This window comes from Engystomops pustulosus, chromosome 3 (assembly GCF_040894005.1).
Source record: "Engystomops pustulosus chromosome 3, aEngPut4.maternal, whole genome shotgun sequence".
NCBI lineage: Eukaryota > Metazoa > Chordata > Amphibia > Anura > Leptodactylidae > Engystomops > Engystomops pustulosus.
In genome coordinates, this window is record NC_092413.1 from 91,223,929 (window position 1) to 91,246,980 (window position 23,052).

Genomic DNA, 23,052 nt, shown 5'->3' on the forward strand with positions numbered 1-23,052 from the left:
GACCTTCACCAGAGGTCACAGTGGTCAGAGAGGTCCGTCTGTAACTAGGGGTCATCTGTAAGTCAGGTGTTCTTTAGTCGGGGACCGCCTGTATTAAATAATATGTATCCAAAAGGCAGTTCAAAAATGCAAGTTGCATGCTTAGGATAGGGACATTCAAACAATGTGTAACAGACACAGTTAATCCTAATGGTCAAAAACATGCTGGCCCTGAGCGTTTAATGTGTTTGACACAAATGATTTCACCTAATTAATTTGTAGTGAAACATACAACATGCCTGGATAAATATATGACCTCTATAATACATTCATTTTTTACTTTAAGGTAAAGAGGCTGCTCTGCTTCTACAGAACTTAAACAAGCTGAACACCCCTGAGCAGAAGCTGGATGCTATGACAAAGAAGTATGCAGAACTGGTTAGTAGTGCATGAATATGGGCTATGGATTTCATTACAGTGCAGCCCATGTATGTGTTCTTCTGTAAATAATGACAAATTCATTAAAACACAATTTATTACAGCAAAGTCAAATGTGGTGACTGCTTCTTAAAGGAAACCTACCACTTAAAAGTGGTAGTTTTTACACACATATACATGGCACCAGCTCAGGGTGAGCTGGTGCCGGAGCATATTTTTATTAGTAGAATAAAGCCCCTATCGCCGATTTATAAGTTATATTAACTTATATCTCGGCGCACCGCACTAGGGCACGGCGCACCATGCGTGCGCCTGTGTGTGCGGCGGATTCTGAAGTGCTGGAGAGCCGGTGACATCACCGAGCTCTCCAGGCACATGCACGCCTGCGCAACTTAGCACGGCCTGTTTCCCTGTGCTAAGTTGCGCCGGCGCGCGTGTGCCGGAGAGCTCGGTGACGCCACCGGCTCTCCAGCACTTCAGAATCCGCTGCATGCACGGGCGCGCGCATGGTGCGCCATGCCCTAGTGCGGTGCGCCGAGATATAAGTTAATATAACTTACAAATCGGCGATAGGGGCTTTATTCTACTAATAAAAATATGCCCCGGCACCAGCTCACCCTGAGCTGGTGCCATGTATATGTGTGTAAAAACTACCACTTTTAAGTGGTAGGTTTCCTTCAAACTCTAATACCAAAGACAGTTTCAAAATGAATTGCACATGACATATGATAAGCATTAGGTGCAATAAACTAGGTTACCATTCCATTGAGTTATGTTTTACTGATAGTTGTTTTTCTAAGTGAAGTAGTCCATATGGCTACTGAATATAGTTAAATAAAATATACCACCAGGATAAAGGATTATAAATAATTATGCAAAAGAGCATTAGGGGCTCCAGCCTCTATACCTGTTAATTGAGCCGTGGAGCCCCTCTGGCTTATTTGCACCCTTTTAACGCCCTTTTTCCATAAAAACAAGGGCATAAGAAGATAAAAGAAGAGCAGATCCTGCCAGAAGGGGCACACACCAGCATGTAAGTGTGCTCAGTTTACAATCCTTTATCGTGGTGGTAAATTATTGAGTGCTAGACAATTAAAAATAGATAGCCGAACTATACCCTGTGTAGGAGGAGGTAGGCCTTAGTAATAAAGGGAATGTTTTAAGTAGCGAGACATGTTATAAATAGAGATGAGCGAACATGCTCGTCCGAGCTTGATGCTCGGTCGAGCATTAGGGTACTCGAAACTGCTCGTTGCTCGGACGAATACTTCGCCCGCTCGAGAAAATGGCAGCTCCCGCCGTTTTGCTTTTTGGCGGCCAGAAACAGAGCCAATCACAAGCCAGGAGACTCTGCACTCCACCCAGCATGACGTGGTACCCTTACACGTCGATAGCAGTGGTTGGCTGGCCAGATCAGGTGACCCTGGGATAGACTAGCCGCTGCCCGCGCTGCTCGGATCATTCTGTGTCTGGATGCCGCTAGGGAGAGAGCTGCTGCTGGTCAGGGAAAGCGTTAGGGTGTTCTATTAGCTTACTGTTAGGCAGGAGTGATTCTCAAAGAACCCAACAGCCCTTCTTAGGGCTACAATAACGTTCTACTTTTTTTATTTTAATTTGCATCTAGTACCATTTTGTGAGGAATTAGCAGGGGGACTTGCTACCGTTGTGTTTAGCTCTTAGTGGCACACATATCCATAGCAAAGACCGAAGTGGGAAAATTTAGTAGGGGTTGGATTTCAATTAGGCACTAACTCAGTGTCATCTCATCTGACAGTAGTGTGCTTTGATACTTGGCTAGAAAATAGCCATAGGAGAATACAAAGAGCTTACTTACGCATACAGTAGCGTTCTATATATTTGATTTCTGGTTGATCTGCTGGTGGCTGTACTTTCTGCAGTGCATGTACTAGCCAATTCTGAGCAATTTGTAGTGAGACTTGCGACCGCTGTGTTCTGCGCTTAGTGACGCACATATCCATAGCAAAGACCGAAGTGGGAAAATTTAGTAGGGGTTGGATTTCAATTAGGCACTAACTCAGTGTCATCTCATCTGACAGTAGTGTGCTTTGATACTTGGCTAGAAAATAGCCATAGGAGAATACAAAGAGCTTACTTACGCATACAGTAGCGTTCTATATATTTGATTTCTGGTTGATCTGCTGGTGGCTGTACTTTCTGCAGTGCATGTACTAGCCAATTCTGAGCAATTTGTAGTGAGACTTGCGACCGCTGTGTTCTGCGCTTAGTGACGCACATATCCATAGCAAAGACCGAAGTGGGAAAATTTAGTAGGGGTTGGATTTCAATTAGGCACTAACTCAGTGTCATCTCATCTGACAGTAGTGTGCTTTGATACTTGGCTAGAAAATAGCCATAGGAGAATACAAAGAGCTTACTTACGCATACAGTAGCGTTCTATATATTTGATTTCTGGTTGATCTGCTGGTGGCTGTACTTTCTGCAGTGCATGTACTAGCCAATTCTGAGCAATTTGTAGTGAGACTTGCGACCGCTGTGTTCTGCGCTTAGTGACGCACATATCCATAGCAAAGACCGAAGTGGGAAAATTTTGTAGGGGTTGGATTTCAATTAGGCACTAACTCAGTGTCATCTCATCTGACAGTAGTGTGCTTTGATACTTGGCTAGAAAATAGCCATAGGAGAATACAAAGAGCTTACTTACGCATACAGTAGCGTTCTATATATTTGATTTCTGGTTGATCTGCTGGTGGCTGTACTTTCTGCAGTGCATGTACTAGCCAATTCTGAGCAATTTGTAGTGAGACTTGCGACCGCTGTGTTCTGCGCTTAGTGACGCACATATCCATAGCAAAGACCGAAGTGGGAAAATTTAGTAGGGGTTGGATTTCAATTAGGCACTAACTCAGTGTCATCTCATCTGACAGTAGTGTGCTTTGATACTTGGCTAGAAAATAGCCATAGGAGAATACAAAGAGCTTACTTACGCATACAGTAGCGTTCTATATATTTGATTTCTGGTTGATCTGCTGGTGGCTGTACTTTCTGCAGTGCATGTACTAGCCAATTCTGAGCAATTTGTAGTGAGACTTGCGACCGCTGTGTTCTGCGCTTAGTGACGCACATATCCATAGCAAAGACCGAAGTGGGAAAATTTAGTAGGGGTTGGATTTCAATTAGGCACTAACTCAGTGTCATCTCATCTGGCATAGTAGTGTGCTTTGATACTTGGCTAGAAAATAGCCATAGCAATAGGATAGCATTGTTTGGTTTTAAAAACTCAAAAAAAAACAAAAAACACAAAAAAAAAAAAAACACACAAAAAAAAACAAAAAAAAGTAAAAAAAAAAAAAAAGTTATAACTCTCATTTTAAAAATGTTTAACCCGAGGGCTAGGGGTAGAGGACGAGGGCGGGGACGTGGGCGTCCAACTACTGCAGGGGTCAGAGGCCGTGGTCCTGGGCGGGGTGAGACACCACCTGCTGATGAGGGAGCAGGGGAACGCCGCAGAGCTACACTCCCTAGGTTCATGTCTGAAGTTACTGGGACTCGTGGTAGAGCACTGTTGAGGCCAGAACAGTGCGAACAGGTGATGTCGTGGATTGCTGACAATGCTTCGAGCAATTTGTCCACCACCAGTCAGTCTTCCACGCAGTCCACCCATGTCACCGAAATCGCCACTCCTCCAGCTCCTGCACCTCAGCCTCCTCCCCCCCAGTCTGCCCCCTCCCAGGAAAATTTGGCATTTGAACCGGCATACTCTGAGGAACTGTTTTCTGGACCCTTCCCACAGTCACAAACCACTTGTCCGGTTGCTGCTGAGCAATTTTCCGATGCCCAGGTTTTCCAACAGTCACAGTCTGTGGGTGATGATGACCTTCTTGACGTAGTGGAAGTGTGTAAAGAGGTGTCCGACGATGAGGAGACACGGTTGTCAGACAGTGGGGAAGTTGTTGTCAGGGCAGGAAGTCCGAGGGGGGAGCAGACTGAGGGATCGGAGGATGATGAGGTGACAGACCCAAGCTGGGTTGAGAGGCCGGGTGAACACAGTGCTTCTGAGACGGAGGAGAGTCCTCGACCAGAACAGGTTGGAAGAGGCAGTGGTGGGGCCAGACGGAGAGGCAGGGCCAGAGCTGGTGCATCAGCGCCAAATGTGTCAACTAGTGAAGCTCCCGTGGCGAGGGCTCCTGCGGCGAGGGCTAGATCTTCAGAAGTCTGGAGGTTCTTTAAGGAAACACCGGATGACCGACGGACTGTGGTGTGCAACATTTGCCAAACCAGGCTCAGCAGGGGTTCCACCACTACTAGCTTAACTACCACCAGTATGCGCAGGCATATGAATGCTAAACACCCCACTCAGTGGCAACAAGCCCGTTCACCTCCGGCCGTGCACACCACTGCTCCTTCCCCTGTGTCAGCTGCTAGTCAGCCCCCTGCCCAGGACCCTGCCACAAAAACCCCATCGTCGCCTCCACGATCCTCCACAGCATCCACCAGCGTTCAGCTCTCCATACCCCAGACGCTGGAGCGGAAACGCAAATATAGTGCAACCCACCCGCACGCCCAAGCCCTTAATGTGCACATCTCCAGATTGCTTAGCCTGGAGATGCTGCCCTATAGGCTAGTAGAGACCGAGGCCTTTCGCAACCTCATGGCGGCGGCCGCCCCTCGGTATTCGGTCCCCAGCCGCCACTACTTTTCCCGATGTGCCGTCCCAGCCCTGCACCAGCACGTGTCAGACAACATCATCCGTGCCCTGACCAACGCCGTTTCTGACAAGGTCCACCTGACCACGGACACGTGGACGAGTGCTGCCGGGCAGGGCCACTATATATCGCTGACGGCACATTGGGTTAACTTGGTGGAGGCTGGGACCGAGTCTGACACTGGGGCTGCTCATATACTGCCGACGCCGAGGATTGCGGGGCCTACCTCGGTCCAGGTGTTTCAGGCCTACTATGCCTCCTCCTCCTCCCACCCCTCCTCCACCTCCTCCTCCGAACTACCATCCGTGGGCACGGCGCCATCAGTCGGTAGCTCTAGGCACAGCAGCAGTGCCGTCGCTAAGCGACAGCAGGCGGTGCTCAAACTGCTGAGCCTAGGCGACAAAAGGCACACCGCCCAAGAGCTATTACAGGGCATCACGGCGCAGACTGATCTGTGGCTGGCACCGCTGAACCTCAAGCCGGGAATGGTTGTGTGTGACAACGGCCGTAACCTGGTGGCGGCTCTGCAACTCGGCAGACTGACACATGTGCCATGCCTGGCCCATGTGTTAAATCTGATAGTTCAGCGTTTCCTCAAGACATACCCCAATCTGTCTGATTTGCTCACGAAGGTGAGCCGCATCTGTGCGCATTTCAGGAAGTCCAGCCCAGATGCTGCCACTCTCAGGGCAGCGCAGCGCCGCCTCCAACTGCCCGCTCACCGACTGTTGTGCGACGTGCCCACGAGGTGGAATTCAACACTGACCATGTTATCCAGAGTTTACCAGCAGCGCAGAGCGATTGTAGACTGCCAGATGTCAACTTCCACCAGAACTGGTAGTCAGGTCAGTCAGCTTCCTCAAGTCTACAATGAGGAGTGGACGTGGATGTCTGATATCTGTCAGGTGCTGAGTAACTTTGAGGAGTCAACACAGATGGTCAGTGGCGATGCCGCCATCATCAGCCTCACCATCCCGCTGCTTGGCCTGTTGAAAAACTCTCTGGTCAGCATGAAGTCGGAAGCTTTGCGCTCGTCACAAGAGACAGGGGAAGAATATTCCCTTGTTGATAGCCAAAGCACCCTCAGGTCTGTTTCTCAGCGCATATCGGAGGAGGTGGAGGTGGAGGAGGATGAGGAGGAAGAGGAGGAGAATGTTGGTGAGACACAAGAGGGGACCATTGTTGAGTCCTTTACTGTTCAGCGTGTATGGGCAGAAGAAGAGGAGTTGGAGGAGTTGGAGGAGGAGGAAATGGACAGTCAGGCCAGTGAGGGGAGTGAATTCTTACGCGTTGGTACTCTGGCGCATATGGCAGATTTCATGCTAGGCTGCCTATCCCGTGACCCTCGCGTTCAAAGAATTTATTCCAGCACCGATTACTGGGTGTTCACTCTCCTGGACCCACGGTACAAGCAAAATCTTTCCACTCTCATCCCTGCAGAGGAAAGGAGTGTGAGAATGCATGAATACCAGCAGGCCCTGGTGCACAAGCTGAAACAGTATTTCCCTTCTGACAGCGCTAGCGGCAGAGTGCGTAGTTCTGCGGGACAAGTAGCGAGGGAGAGTAGGCGAGCAGGCAGCTTGTCCAGCACTGGCAAGGGTACGCTTTACAAGGCTTTTGCCAGCTTTATGTCACCCCAGCAAGACACTGTCACCTGTCCCCAGTCTCGGCAGAGTAGGGCTGATCTTTACAGAAAGATGGTGAGGGAGTACGTAGCTGACCATACCATCGTCCTAAATGATCACACAGCTCCCTACAACTACTGGGTTTCAAAGCTGGACATGTGGCACGAACTGGCGCTGTACGCCTTGGAGGTTCTTGCCTGCCCTGCCGCTAGCGTCTTGTCCGAGCGGGTTTTCAGTGCAGCTGGTGGCATCATCACCGATAAGCGTACACGCCTGTCGACTGACAGCGCTGACAGGCTGACGCTTATTAAAATGAATAAAGGCTGGATTTCTCAGAATTTCCAATCTCCACCAGGTGAAGGAAGCTCAACCTGAATAATTGATCCACTCCTCCTCCTCCTCATTTTCCTCCTTCTCCTCCTCTTTGTACAGTAAAGCAGAGGAAAATGGCTATTTTTTGACAGGGCCCACTGGCTCTTGCTATAGTACTTCATGCATTTAATTTTTCTGGAGGGCCACCTACCCGGTCCTCTGTTTGAAACAATTTTTGTGAGTGCCACATACAGGCACTCAATCTATTCCATTTTACTGCAGGGCCACCTACCTGCTCCTCTGGTTTGAAACATTTTTGGGACTGCCACATACAGGCACTCAATCTATTCCATTTTACTGGAGGGCCACCTACCTGCTCCTCTGGTTTGAAAAATTTTTGGGACTGCCACATACAGGCACTCAATCTATTCCATTTTACTGCAGGGCCACCTACCTGCTCCTCTGGTTTGAAACATTTTTGGGACTGCCACATACAGGCACTCAATCTATTCCATTTTACTGGAGGGCCACCTACCTGCTCCTCTGGTTTGAAAAATTTTTGGGACTGCCACATACAGGCACTCAATCTATTCCATTTTACTGCAGGGCCACCTACCTGCTCCTCTGGTTTGAAACATTTTTGGGACTGCCACATACAGGCACTCAATCTATTCCATTTTACTGGAGGGCCACCTACCTGCTCCTCTGGTTTGAAAAATTTTTGGGACTGCCACATACAGGCACTCAATCTATTCCATTTTACTGCAGGGCCACCTACCTGCTCCTCTGGTTTGAAACATTTTTGGGACTGCCACATACAGGCACTCAATCTATTCCATTTTACTGGAGGGCCACCTACCTGCTCCTCTGGTTTGAAAAATGTTTGGGACTGCCACATACAGGCACTATCCAAATTAAATTGTCTCCATAGCAGCCTCCACACGTTGTCTCCATTGCTACCTCCAAAAGTCGTCCATATAGCTGCCTCCATACATCGTCCCTTTATCAAACGAGGTGTGTCAGGCAGAAATTTGGGTTGTTTTCATGGATTACACATCAAAGTTGTTAACTTTGTCGCCACCCTGCTGTGTTATCCACAAAATATACTGGCAAACTTTTACCATTTAGGGATATTATTTCAGCGCTTCTTGCGCATCTGTTTACATTCCCCTCACCCGCCATATCCTAAACTTATAAGAACGCTACTACACTTGATCTTATACAAAAGGTTCTTAGAAGTGCTGTTTGGGGAGTAGCCTAGAGACAGGGGCTTGAATTGGCGAAAGCTCGCCTGGCAGCGGAGCGCCAGCTCCATGCGCATCATGCGCTTCTTGCGCATCTGTTTACATTCCCCTCACCCGCCATATCCCAAACTTATAAGAACGCTACTACACTTAACTTGGTGCAGGCTGGGACCGAGTCTGACCCTGGGGCTGGTCATATACTGCCGACGCAGAGAATTGCGGGGCCTACCTCGGTCCAGGTCTCAAAGGCCTACTATACCTCCTCCCACCCCTCCTCCACCTCCTCCTCCTCCGAATTACCATCCGTGGGCATGGCGCCATCAGTCGGTAGCTCTAGGCACAGCAGCAGTGCCGTCGCTAAGCGACAGCAGGCGGTGCTGAAACTGCTGAGCCTAGGCGATAAAAGGCACACCGCCCAAGAGCTATTACAGGGCATTCCACATCAAAGTTGTTAACTTTGTCGCCACCCTGCTGTGTAATCCACAAAATATACTTGCAAACTTTTACCATTTAGGGATATTATTTCAGCGCTTCTTGCGCATCTGTTTACATTCCCCTCACCCGCCATATCCTAAACTTATAAGAACGCTACTACACTTGATCTTATACAAAAGGTTCTTAGAAGTGCTGTTTGGGGAGTAGCCTAGAGACAGGGGCTTGGATTGGCAAAAGCTTGCCTGGCTGCAGAGCGCCAGCTCCATCCCAAGATCCAACTAACATAGTTGCAGCACCTTTAATCTACTACTAGTTCACTGCCTCCATAATAATAATAATAATAATCTTTATTTATATAGCGCCATCATATTCCGTAGCGCTTTACAAATCATAGGAAACAAATACAAATGTATTGTAACAGAGCACAACATTTGTATGGAACAACAGGAGTGAGGTCCCTGCTCGCCAGAGCTTACGGTTTATGAAGATGATGGGGTAACACGAGGTAAAAGAATATTTAACGGTCAAGCCATTCTTCTTAGGGAATAGAACAAAATATAATAAATGGAATTGCTGTCGCTTGAACCACTCAGCCGTCATCTTATATACCAGGTCCAGGGTGAATGGGACTGCAGAGAAGTCTGGTGCCTGTTGGTTGCTGGATAACAGATGGGAGGACGACACAGGACGGGTTAGTAGAAGAGTTAAAACTTCATGCAGTTAATGAGTGTTATAGGCTTGCCTAAAGAAATGGGTTTTAAGAGCACGTTTGAAACTTTGGAGGTTAGGTATTAGTCTGATAGTCCAGGGCAGAGCATTCCATAGAATTGGTGCAGCTCTAGAGAAGTCTTGGAGACGCGAGTGGGAGGTCCGCACTAGGGTAGAGGTTAATCTAAGATCACTGGCGGATCTAAGAGCACGGGTTGGGCGATAGACTGAGATAAGAGAGGAGAGGTAGGGGGGTGCAGCATTATACAGAGCTTTATGGATGAGGGTTATTATTATTTTAAACTGTATTCGAAAGGAGACTGGCAGCCAGTGCAGCGACTGGCATGAACTGTAAGCATACATGGTCCCCTTATCAAACGAGCTGTGTCAGGCAGAATTTTGGGTTGTTTTCATGGCTTCCATGTTAACTTTGTCGCCACCCTGCTGTGTAATCCACAAAATATACTGGCAAACTTTTATCATGTACCGATATTATTTGAGCGCTTCTTGCTCACCTCCTTTGGTTCCTCTCTGACACCCATTGGTTTGAAGCCTGAGTCCAATTAGGGTATGTCGCCATGCCACTCTCTAGCCTGCTGCCGCTGCCTCTGCCTCTGCATGCCGTCCCCTATAGTGTCAGGGTCAATTATTGGATGTTTTACATGCTATCTAGCTTCATTCTGTCACTCTGTCATGGCCATGCTGTTGCCCATAATTTCGGCATAATGGTGCGATTAAGCAGCCTCAGAGGCATCCATGCATGCTGCCCCTGCTGTTTCCTGTCCATTTCCGTGGTGTTTCCATCCTTTTCTGAGGTTCCCAGGTGTTTGGCCAAGCTTCCCTGTGCAGAGCCTTGGTCCCCTTGAAAAATGCTCGAGTCTCCCATTGACTTCAATGGGGTTCGTTATTCGAGACGAGCACTCGAGCATCGGGAAAAGTTCGTCTCGAATAACGAGTACCCGAGCATTTTAGTGTTCGCTCATCTCTAGTTATAAACTTGGGGATATTCAGTTTGTATAAAAGATGGCTACAGATTGACCAAATGTACATATTGAATAGTTGAATTTTTCTAATAATCCTTTGGCACCTTCACTTGTAACAATGACAAGGGGAAATCCTCCCTGTCTGGAGGAAAGATGAGTGAAATTACAGTACTGTATAAGCATTTACACTATAGAATTCACTGCCACTATAGAATTTCATGTTTTAATAGGTGATTGATTGTACAAGATCAAGAGTTGCCTGTATGCCCTTTATAAAAGATTTTGGACTCCATGCATTTACTCTGATATATTTAAATATATTATTCTGATATTGTTATGGTTGTAAAAAATGGTCTCTTAGTACAAAGATGGCTTCTGGGTCACCATTTTACTTCTGCCCATCAAGTGACATCACTGGTGGTACCTTTCACCTTATTAGGCTACCTGCACATGAAAGCACTTAGTGGAACGCACCCATGCCCGGGTCAGATCCCAAGGACAAAGCACAAGGTAGTGGACGGGAGTCCTTGCATCATAAAGACATATATATGATGGAAGGAGTACCTGTCTTCTGGCTATCTTTTTTATAAATCATGTTACAATTATTACATTATAGATTTAAGTTTTGAGTAGGCTAAAATACTGCAGGATATATTTTGCGTCTGTTGTCATAGCTGTCATATAAAATGTCAATCATGTTTTTGTGCAGCTTGAAGAACATCGCATTGAGCAAAAGCAAATGAAGCAAATGCAAAAACGCCAAGTCCAACTTATAAAAGAAAAAGACCTACTACAGAGCGAGCATAACAAAGCTATCCTTGCTCGGAGCAAACTTGAAAGTCTGTGCCGGGAGCTGCAGAGACATAACAAAACACTTAAGGTAAATATGACATATTTTCTTCATATATCGTTACCATGTAAAATATTCAACAGCAAATTATATTCCTTGTTTTAACTGCTAGATTCTACCACGCTGCCTTTTCAAATCCTAAATAGTTACAAATATAGGACAGGAAAAATCAGAAAATTATTCGCTTTAGGAGTGCTATTTCCAGATGAAAACTAACCTGCCAAGTTCTTCATTCCTCTAGCCTTTGCTGGCACCCCACATCACCATCCCGGGGTGCCCTCTTTCTACAAAGACATCTGAGGAGCCATATAAAGGACGGCAGATATGCCTTATATCAGTGCATTAGACTTCCTGGCATTATATAATACACTGCTATATATGAGAAGTAAAAGAAACTAAAAAGAATATGTCTGAAAGCTAAAAAAAAATTAAAAAAATAATCATATTTGATAATGTTATATCGTTTGCAACCTGACATAAGTTGCAATATACAAAATAATGACATGTATGTTGCAATATATTTAGACCCCATGTTAACAGCCTTTAAAAAAGTGCCAATTTTTGTTTTCCCACAGCACAAAAAAAAAAAGAAAAAATTCTAAAAAAAGATAAATTCCAAAATTATTATGGGTCTTGAAATAAGGTGTCAAACATTTTTTGGGAAAGACTTTGTTCATTATGCAAGAGTCATATTTAAAGTTTTCATGCAAATTTGGTATCTCCAGAATTGCAATTATTTCCTAATTTTCCCTCAATGAAGGAGAAAGGTTTCCAATAAATTGTATTTAATCCAAAATTATGCCATTAAGAAAAGTTCTAATCAAATTGCAAAAAAGAGCCTGTCATATGGCTACAATAAAGAGAAACTTAAATAGTTATGGCATTTGGAAGGAGTGGGTGAAAAAAGGTTCAAAGCAAAAAACATCATTTATTCCCAAAACAGACTTGACACTAGGGAGTTTATTTACTATCTAAATTACATTACATTTCAGGTTAAATTTTTAACTCCTTAAGGACGTAGACTTTTAAAATATTTTCTCTCCCTATCTTCAAAAATCTATAACTTTAACTATAAAATTTATTAGTTAACTATAGTTAACTATAACTATAATTTTTCTGTGTACTGAGCTTATTTCTACATAGCACATTATACTCTATTATTCCATACCTTGTACTGGAAATCGGGGAAAAAATTCCAAATGTGGTGAAATCAGTGAAAAAACACATTTGCATCATCTACTTTATTCTTTGGTTCGGTACAATCACGGGGATACTAAATTTATTCAGGTTTTATTGTGTTTTAACACATTTTTAAAAATGTAAACCTTCGATACAAAAAATTTTTTTTTTGTTTTGCCATCTTCTGACTTGTTTATGATTTCACTTATTTATTTATTTTACATCAGTCTTTGGAGGTAATTTATCTTAGGCTTATCTATTTTTTTCTTTTATATTTGCCATTTTCTTGAGCCAAAATTTGTGACTTTTCTACTCATGCAGCAAAGTTAGAAAAGCAAGATTTTTTTCAGTGTGCACAACATATCTTTTAAATCCAGATGTGAATGTTAAAAAGTCGCAATTTTGATGCAAATCACAGGAAAATGGCACAATTTGGTGTAAACCAACTATTCTTTCTCCTGAGCAGGCAATAGATTAAAAAGGGGGTTCGCAAAAGAATTTGCGGCTTTTGTGCAACTTTTTACAGAAAAACACATTAGACACACATGTCTGATATATTACCTTCTCAGATAAATGAAACAAGTCCAAAACCCAGAAAAAAGCAAGAAAAGACACTGACAAGTGTTTTTACTAAAGATAAATGACCCCCTTTATGTCAGTCATGATATATAGTGCAGTAAGTATATGGTATACTTGCTACCCACAATGATATAATTTCTTCTAATTGAAACAGGTACACAGCGTTTTAATGAATTCATTTTTGTTTGACATTGAAATTTAATATTAAAATTGTCTTTTTCTTGGCTTACTAATGGATTTTGACAGCAAGGAAAACAGTTGACATTTGTATCTAATTTTATGTGCTTTTCAATCAGCCGTACTCATCAAAAGCTAGAGATAAGCCACTATTTAAATAATAAAAACACGTTACTTAGAAATACATTTCATATGTTGTGTCTAGGTTTCTAATAGAAAAATAAATCAGACATGCCTGGATACTGATCTCCATCTTAATTCTGTCTATTTTTCCCCTGCTATTCTGTTCTATAAAACCATTTAAACACTATTGTCAGGATCAGCGGTAGTGGATCCTCTGGACCACCGAGGAGGATGAGGTAAATCGACACCTGGGACTATAGTTTAAGTGGCACCCGATTTTCAGCTGCATCTTAAAGGGGTTAAATTAAGCTAAACTAAGCTAATTATATACATAACAAGGCATAGTAGATGGCTTTTAAAAATATGTGCCAGTGAAAATTTATTATTACTGGATCATGAGAATGCAGGTCCTGTCCTCATTAATGGGTGGAGCGGCAATCTGAACATTCACCTTGGTGCTCCATTCCATTCTATGAGACTGCTGGCAATATAACCAAGAGCTTTTCTCAGTTATCTTCGGCACTCACATATTCAGTGACTGGAGCAGCAGAATGCAGGCCCATCCTACCGCTAAATTAATTAGTGAGAACTGGATACTGGTTTTCGGGGGTCTTGTTATTGTATGAATGGTGAGGGTCCCAGCAGTCCCCATTTATGTGGATAATGGATGACCACTAAACTTCAAACCATAGGACAACCCCTTTAATATATGTAGTCTGGGCTGTATGAGAAGCAGATACAAACAGCATATAGGGGAGAGGATATTACAGTTTGAGCTAGCAAGTACAATGCAGATAAAGTGTATGTACTATGTAATAATAACTTTATGTTACTAAATTAGAACGAAGAAAAGGTTCTTAGTACAATTACTCGTGCTATGAAAGTGAAAAATTCACAAAGGGCCTGCTCCTGGCAAGCCTTGTGTTGTTTCTATTAACTAAGAACATTTTCCAGTAATCTTCTAAACTATAAGGCAAGTCTACTTATTTGGCAAGTATCAAAATACAGAGCAATTAGGGCACATTTACTAAGGGCTTTGCACCCCACTTTTGTCGGACTGTTCATGTTCATCATGGCTAAGACGACTTGCACAGGTATTTAAGAAGTGTCTGCGCTGCAATTGTTTTGCACACAATCCATTTGTGGCGCAGCCGCGCTGGTCTCCATACGACACAAAATAGGGGGTGTGCCGTTGGTCGGTCCGACTGATTTAAACAAAGCGCCGTATTTAACTTTCAAATTGTGTCGCATGGCCTATGTTAAAGGTGAACCACAAAAAAGATGGTGAACTCTGTCGGACTTGAGCGGAGAAGCGACACATTCATGATTTCTGGCGCACAATCTTAGTGAAATGTCGCATGCAGCATTATACACAGACAATGCACTTTTAGTGAACTCTAGTAACTTTATAAGTAATTGTGCCCGATTATATCAACGGTGCCAAAAAGAAAGACAGGTTCTAGCTATTCTATCAGATCCACGCATTCCATGGAAACATGAACAAACAAAGAAACAGTTGGATGCGTACAACGGACTAGCAAATATTATATAGATTTTTTTAAGCAATTTATCAAACAATATACTCAAATGATATATGGGACAATAGGATAAAAACACTTAAAATGGGCACACTACAGGTACATAAAGACTACTTAGGGCCAGTAAAAGGCCCTCTAACACCTTTCTTCAACCTGCCAAAAATGCTAATTAAATAAGTAAACAGATATGTCCAGTAGCGTGTACTAATAGTAGACACCAGAATTGGTACAACAAATTATAAATGAGGAACATATACGTGCATCACCAATAAATGTATGCCTGCAGCACTGATCACAAAATACAATACCCGACTGGGTCTGTACGGCTGCATTCAGAGGGCGCTCTGCATGGGCACAGAGAAGGGGAGATGAGCAGACCCATGGGACTCCATATTTATAATTCGTTGGACTAAATCTGGTGTCTACTATTAGTACACGCTACTGGACATATCTGTTTACTTATTTTATTGGCATTTTTGGTAGGTTGAAGCAGGGGGTAGAGGGCCTTTTAACAGCCCTACGTAGTCTTTGTGCACCTGTAGTGTGCACGGTTTAAGTGTTTTTATCCCATTGTCCAGTACATGATTTGTTTATATTGTTTGTACTTGCTTAATAAAATCTATGTATTTTTTTCTAGTCTGTTGTACGCAACCAACTGTTTTTTTGTTTGTTCACAGAGCAATTATATACCATCTATCTATGGACAACAAAAATCATTATAAATACATACACAAGAACCGTAACGAACCGTAACAGCAAGTGTTGATATGTGTGCAACTTGCATATTTACAAGGAAGCAAATTTGTGTCTCAGGGTAAAAATCGTACTAATGACCAAATGTAAATATTCACTTACATATAATAACATCCAATTAAAGCCAAATACTTTCCTGAGAGTTATGTCACTTGTAAATGTTGTTTTCAGGAGGAGACTATTCAACGAGCTCGAGAAGATGAGGAAAAGCGGAAAGAAATCACTAACCATTTCCAGATAACACTGGCAGATATCCAGAGTCAGATAGAGCAGCAGAGTGAGAGAAATTCTAAGCTGTGCCAGGAAAATGCCGAGCTGGCAGAGAAACTCAAGAGCATTGTTGGCCAGTATGAAGTCAGAGAAGAGGTAAGGTAGAACAGCTGCCATAGCTGTCAATCTTCCTTGAAAACAAGCAAACCTGTAAAGGGAGGCAATAAAACGCTTTACAGTCCACATGCAGTTTTATATTGATATCACCGGATTTATGACCACAACAGGTGCACTATACAATTATGCCAAACACTGCTAGTTATGTAATGGAAATAAATGACTTCCATATGAAGACTATTAACTGAATGTAACTGGCTCTACTAACACAGTCAAATATTGATATATTGCAAGATTGTGAAATAATTGTTTATGTGTATTACCCAATGGATGTCGTTTGCTGGACATTACTTTCATTTATTGCATTTCAAAAATTTTCTTTGCATATGGAAATAATCTAGGATTTAGAGATTCTGCAGTGTGGATAGCATACCAAATAAAATGCTGGCTATGAATGTAAATCCAAAGAGATTTTACTATTGAAATTGGATAGTGATAGACAATATTTTATAGTTATTTACAGATGTGTCCATAATTTATAATTCTTATTTTAAAATGTCATACATTGATGGTCCATCCTTACATTGGAGGTCAAACCCTTAACTGCCAGTCAGAAAAACAAAGAAGCGCTGGCCTTCGATTTAATAGAGCAAAGCTTTATTAGCAGGACAGCCGATGAAAGCAGCAATGGAGCCTCTGAATGTGGTTCCTGAGGTCACATCCCTACAGATCACATATGATGGCCATCAGTGTGTATTTATATAGCTTTTCAAATAAATCCTTAATATGGATTTTCCACCGTAAACTGACCCCAACTGCCTTAAGAAATTAACTATACTTTAGTGACTCATAGTTAGCTTTCTGATGCTAAAAAGTCAAGTTATAAACTTTAAAAACCTCTTATTAGCCTATGCAAATTTACCTTAACTAGTCAGGGGGCCTGGGAGTAGCTTTATTTTGTCATGAAGTTTAGAACAACAGTACTTGTGAAATGGACCGTTTCCCAGCAGTTCTGTTGTTCTACCTATGTACACTCAATAAAGCCTGGATTTACCGTCGATGAATGTCACAACTTCATCTTTATTTTTATTAATTGATCTTTGCTTGTCATTGAGTACAACCAGCTTGAATAGGCTTACCTAGTGTTTTATACTGAGTCCTTGATATAAACTGCTGTGTGCCATCTTCCACTGGGTGAAGACTGATGGGGTAATGCCAGTAGCACATTGTACTTGTATTTTTTACTTTTTAAAATATCCACTGTAAAGTGTATACATAGACCTAGAAAGGGCACTTTGGCGCAACTGCTTCATAATTGGTCAATGTTTGCAGAGAATTATCTTTGGATTCTTAATAAATTTAAATGTTAACTAATTTTTCAACTAATTGTGTATAAAACAATGCTACTGGTAGCATAAAAAATATTTTTTAAAATTTTCAAAGAAAAAGTTCCCTGGATGATTTTCATCTAAAATTTATTGGGGACTTAAAAGGGTTTGCCACTAATAACAATCTTTACCAGGGTAAGTACAAGACTCTAATAGAGCCACGTATACCTTAAGTGGTTCTTTATTAGGAGCTGGGAGCAGGACTTCCTATGACATCCCATGTCCTGCTGGCCTCTGGCGGATGCAAGGAATGTGCAGTCATTACTATATTAACACTCCCTCTGTGAACACAAATCCCATATTAATGTTGGGAGTGTCCTTGGAATATCCCTACAGCTACTGACATGAGAGTGGTTATTACAGAGAGGGTATGCATACAGTAATGAGTGCATGACCTCCTTCCCATGACCCGCGGCTCCTGTAGATTTCAGACAAATATTACCAGGATAAGTACTATATGGGGAACCTATTACCCTGGCAAAGTTTCTTGTTAGTGTCCAACTCCTTTAAGTTTAAATTGAACATTGAAAGATACAATTAATTGGATTAGGATTATATCATTTATTTATGAAAAAAATTAATTATGATATGTAACAAATAAAAGATAAACTGAACATAATCGGTTGCATTTAAATTGTCATTGAGATAAGCTACTTTCATGTTACATTCTTTAGAGTGAGTCTGAACTTACCATTTGGGGGATTTTCCAACAAAAAACCCAGAAATAAACAATTGGCACAGGCCTGTTATTGGCATCGGTAACATACTGGATGCCCATGTATGAAATAATGTAGTCTGAGGTGCTATTACATATAGGAAAAATTGACAGCCTGGAAAAAGGATACTACCTAGGCCTCATCAAACTGTGTGACTAAAATGAAGACTAGGACAAAGAATTGCAAAAGGAAACAGATAGTATAGATGGCCCATGTATTATAATTTTGGTTAGGAGAGATATTAGTACCAGGAGATATTAAAACAGGACTAGATGTTTTCCTGTTCATGATCTCATATCTGTTCTGTATTGTTACAGCACCTGGATCAAATATTTAAACAGAGAGAACTCCAGCAGAAATTGGTGGATGCCAGGCTAGAGCAGGCCCAAGGGCTGATGAAAGAATCTGAAGAAAAGCATAAACGGGAGAAAGAGTTTGTAAGTAGTATTACTATGTCTATAGGTATTATGTTATGCCATGTCAAAATCTTACTTAAAATCTAGCTAACACAACAGACCTACCAACTTACCGTTCCCTGTGTGCAGTGATGGTCTACAGTACATGAGGGTTAACACCTCAGTTGTTAACTCTTTCCCATTAGCCTTAATCCCGGGCCAGAGATGGTATATTCTGTTACCCACCAATGACTGTTGGGCTGCAAACAATGATCCATGGGACCAGTGTATGCAACCTAAGGAACTAAACATGTTGTGTGCAAGTATGATCAGAACCAGCATTGGGCTTCCTCATTCAAGGGACATACATAATTTGCATGCTTTGTTTGAGTGGTATGTATGAATTTGATCAAGTCTTTTTATGGATCCTAAGGAAATGGCACAACATAAAGTCTGATGTTATCATTAACATGACATCACATCTGAAAGACAAATAGCAATAAGATCAACTATGGGCAAAAAATGTTTATCTGTTGGATTAGTTTCTCTATTCCTGTTTTCCCATAAAGATCAAATGTGTTGTTGGCCAAGGTTTACTGTTTGATATAACTGTGATTAAACATGTGCTACAACCACCCTATGATGTGTTTTCCAATCTTAACATATTAAACTTCTATAGGTATAATGATTTTGTTATAGAATAAAATGAGGGTGTTATTTCTATTTAGTAATTGGAGATAACAACACTGGCAGCTCAAGATCATCATATTTTTATCCAGCTAGACACATCCCTCAGGCATTGCCATCTGTCTATACCAGCTATCCATATACTCTTCCTAAACAATTTGATTAAGGAGGCAGCTGTTCCACTTTGCTGTCTTTCTCTATTACTTGGCAGCTGCAACTTCTATTTATTATTGCTTAGTTTTACAATTCATACCCAGATGCTTATTAAAACCTAATGTTCTTTTAGCTGAAGAGTTGTATCTATTGACCGAAATAATAATATATCACGAGGAAACATATTTTCTTTAAAAAATCTCTCCATATATATTTGCCAACTGAGAAATGTTCTCATATAAAAACATATTTTTGTAACATAGTCATTTGATAAGCTTTCTAGTTTTACTTTGGAGACTGTGACATGTAAACATTATAGAGCCTATGCCTCTGCAAATACATCTACTTGACTATCTACAGTTCTGTGTTAATGCATATATTTAGTATATACCAAATTCTAGACACATTTAGATTTTTAAACCAAAAGCATTCAAAACCTGCTTAGTTGGCACAAAACACTGCTTCTTAAGATCTTTAAGACTTTGATCTAAAAGTAAGTATTAAATATTGCAAATGTCTTTTTTATTTGATATAACTGGTACTTTTCATTTAGTATGAAAAATTACATTTGACAATAAAAATAACATATTAATAGAAACTGTTTTGATCCCCCAATTTTTTATCAGTGTATGAGGGCTTTTCTATGGGATGAGTTGCAGTTTGTATGGATATTCTGTTTTAAAAAAGGTGAAGATAATACAAAACAAAGACAATAGAACATGTAAAGTAACAGATTCCAACAAATTTGAGAGCAGTGTATATCATCATGATAGCTATTATCCACAAGGGAGCAGATCACCTGCTTATATCTAGTTTAACAGGCAGTAAACAAGAAACAACTTTTCTGAGGAAGGGTTAAATTGAGCCCAAAAATCTGTTGAAACTACACATTAAGTAAAACCTAGAAATAAGTAGGTAGCATCAAAGATAGAAGAGTGGCAGAAAAGGAGAGAAGAGTCAATAGGAAAAGACAAGAAAAAGGGATGGAGGAAAGATACAGCAAGGGTTAGGACATTGGCTATAGTGAACCATCCACACCTCTGATTGTAGTGGCGAAGTAAACAATTCTTGGTTCCCGTAGGAGCAAACTTTTACAACAGGTAAGTTTCCCAAAAGAATCAAAACTAAATCAAAAGTCTCTCCACTTCTTTCAGCATTCAAAGTCATGGTTAAGTCTCACCACTTTCAAGAATACTGGAGTGGGTGGCGGTTGCGGCCTAGGGCAGCTGATGTCACGGTGCCTGGTATGGAGACCGGAGGGCTGTCCTACAGCCTGGCAGGTCTCCAGCAGGTGGTGTATGCAAGAAAAGGTAGAGGGACAGGCTCATGTACTGAATCTCCCTGGGGCAACCCCTTTAATGTCTGTAGTATGAGTCCCTGGGTAATGGATGGGGCACCCTTGGTGCTACAGCCATATCCAGGGAACAGATAGAGTCAACGTTGTGCAAAATAATTCACAGATCTTGTTACAGATGCCAGCTTGTTGGAGATTCCGGATTACTGGAGTGGTCATGGAGAGTGGAGGAGTAGATTCACCAGCCCGATAGTAGGTGCAGGCTGGGAGGTAGCTGTGTCTAGATATTGAAGCTGCAGCTTTGTCGTGAGTGTTCTTTGTGTAGCACGGAAGGTGTGTCACACTATCTCCCTGTATGCTCCTATGGATGATGTGCTCTCCAAGAGAGCTAGATTCCAAGACCCTTGCCCCTTCCTGTCCAGGGGGTTTTGTTAAACCCTGGTCAGGTGGTGGCTAACTCTCCAATCACACTCCAGTTCACATGAAGGAATACAATTGGACAATACTTTAGAAAGCTTAACTCTTGCCTGTATAGGCAGTATCTACAGCTGCTAATTACCTTACAATCACTGTATTACCCTAAAAGTGAGTTGATCAGACTCCTATAGAGGGATCCTACAGGTAGAAGGCCTTATTCGCAAGCACTCCCTTGCCTATACGTCGGCAGGGGTGTTGCACGTGTATCCTTGAGTAACATTGGCCACACTGTATCCCTTCTAAACAAGTCCAAAACCAACTTTATTCTTTGGGTCATGTGATCAGGGGGATACCAAACCTACATATGCTTTATAATGTTTTCATACATTTACAAAAATTAAAACCTCTGCAACAAAAAAAAAAGTTCTTCATTTTGCATCCTCTGCCACTAATAACTTTCCCATACTTCAGTGTACGTTTGATGACGTTTTCAATGCTATCATTCTGAGGACTGTACGGATTTTTTATCACTTTTTAAAGAATTTTTAATATTTTCCAAAATGGCAAAAAAAGTGGCATTTTGACTCTGGGAGCTATTTCCCGTTAAGGGTTGAAATGCTGGGAATAATGGGGATTTACCACATCATCAAATTGCGCATTGTAATGAATGAGTTAAAACAGGACAACCTTGGGTATTTGTATGTCTTGAGGCTCTCATGTTAACAGATCGCCACACCCCGATGATGTCATGGAGAGCAATAAACTAATTCAATTTAGTGGCATCTATGCGAAAACTGCGATCGAGGGGTTAACACCCACAATCAGCGTTACTGGTGGGTGTTTGCTGCAATATGACACCTTTTATGGAGAGGGCTCAGCCCGTAAACGATCTCCATACAGTGGCAGCCAACATAAAACTTCACATTTCACAATAAATTTATATATTTCTCTTAATATTATATCCTAATTCATAGCATTCTGACAGAAATGCATTTGCATAACTTAAGCTTCACATTTCCTAAAATATCCATCAAATCACCCACTCCGCCTTGAGGCGGAGCGGAGAGGCGGAATAAGGGGTGGAGTTGTACCTAGTCTAAAAATATGGAGCATTGCAGCCAATCACAGAACATAGCAGACCTGAAGGAAAACTAAACAGTGTAGCAACAATTGATGTACAGAGATGAACCTAATGGAGAGCTACTTCCATTCTCTTACACCTGACTTGAAGGCAGGGGGTGGAGCCAGACATTAATGGCACCCAATCACAAACCGAATAGAACAAACAGGATTCAAAACATGCAGGAGTCAGTGTTATTAGTCTGTATATCACATAACGATATCCCATCTCCCCAACCCCTCCATATTTCATGAGAAACATATATGATTCCACTCTTTAACTCCTACTTTCCTAACTAAATAACAACATATACTCATTAGAACCGAATTACAGAAAATAATTCAAATCAAAATCCAGATTTAAACCGTGAGGTTGTAATGTTCTCAGCTGGTAAATCTAGAAGGTTTCCCTTTGATTCAATTTTTTCTCTAAATCTTCACCCCTCCGATTACCCTTAACTATTTCAATACCAAAATATCTAATATCGTTCTGCGCATGATTATATTGAAAATGTGCTGGGACTTTGTGTAATAAGACCCTTTCGAATGTTTCTAATATGTTCCCCAATATGTGTCTTAAGTTTTCTCCCTGTTCTACCAATGTACAATAGCCCACATGGGCCTTATGGTCATCTTTACTATAATTTGTAGTGTAAATAGGGTCTATACCCCTTTTCAAAACCTTACTCGTTCCTAATCCATTATCTTCTCTAAAGTTTTTTTTCATAGGAATTGTCAATGATTTGAGTACTATATCCTCTCTCTTCAAACCTATTCTTAATAATATTAGCCGCACTAATATGGCCACACTCCTCTAAGCCGCACAGACCGCCATCCCTCTATGGCAGCGCTATCGTTGCTATAAGCAACCTTCCTCATCTAACATTACTTAGACAAACTGAGTTTGATAAAGGTCTATTGTTGACCGAAACATCACGTGTTGTTTGT

At 41.9% G+C, this 23,052-nt stretch overlaps 1 protein-coding gene across 1 annotated transcript in view; it reads left to right on the forward strand.

Moving 5' to 3' along the window:
• The window catches only part of TXLNB (taxilin beta), a 73,423-nt gene that overhangs the window by 25,455 nt on the left and 24,916 nt on the right, over positions 1–23,052 (forward strand). Inside the window, exons 3-6 of the mRNA XM_072141385.1 lie at positions 326–417; positions 11,119–11,289; positions 15,780–15,974; positions 18,357–18,476. Of these exons, the coding sequence (XP_071997486.1) occupies positions 326–417; positions 11,119–11,289; positions 15,780–15,974; positions 18,357–18,476 (578 nt within the window). The remainder of the gene's footprint in view (positions 1–325; positions 418–11,118; positions 11,290–15,779; positions 15,975–18,356; positions 18,477–23,052) is intronic.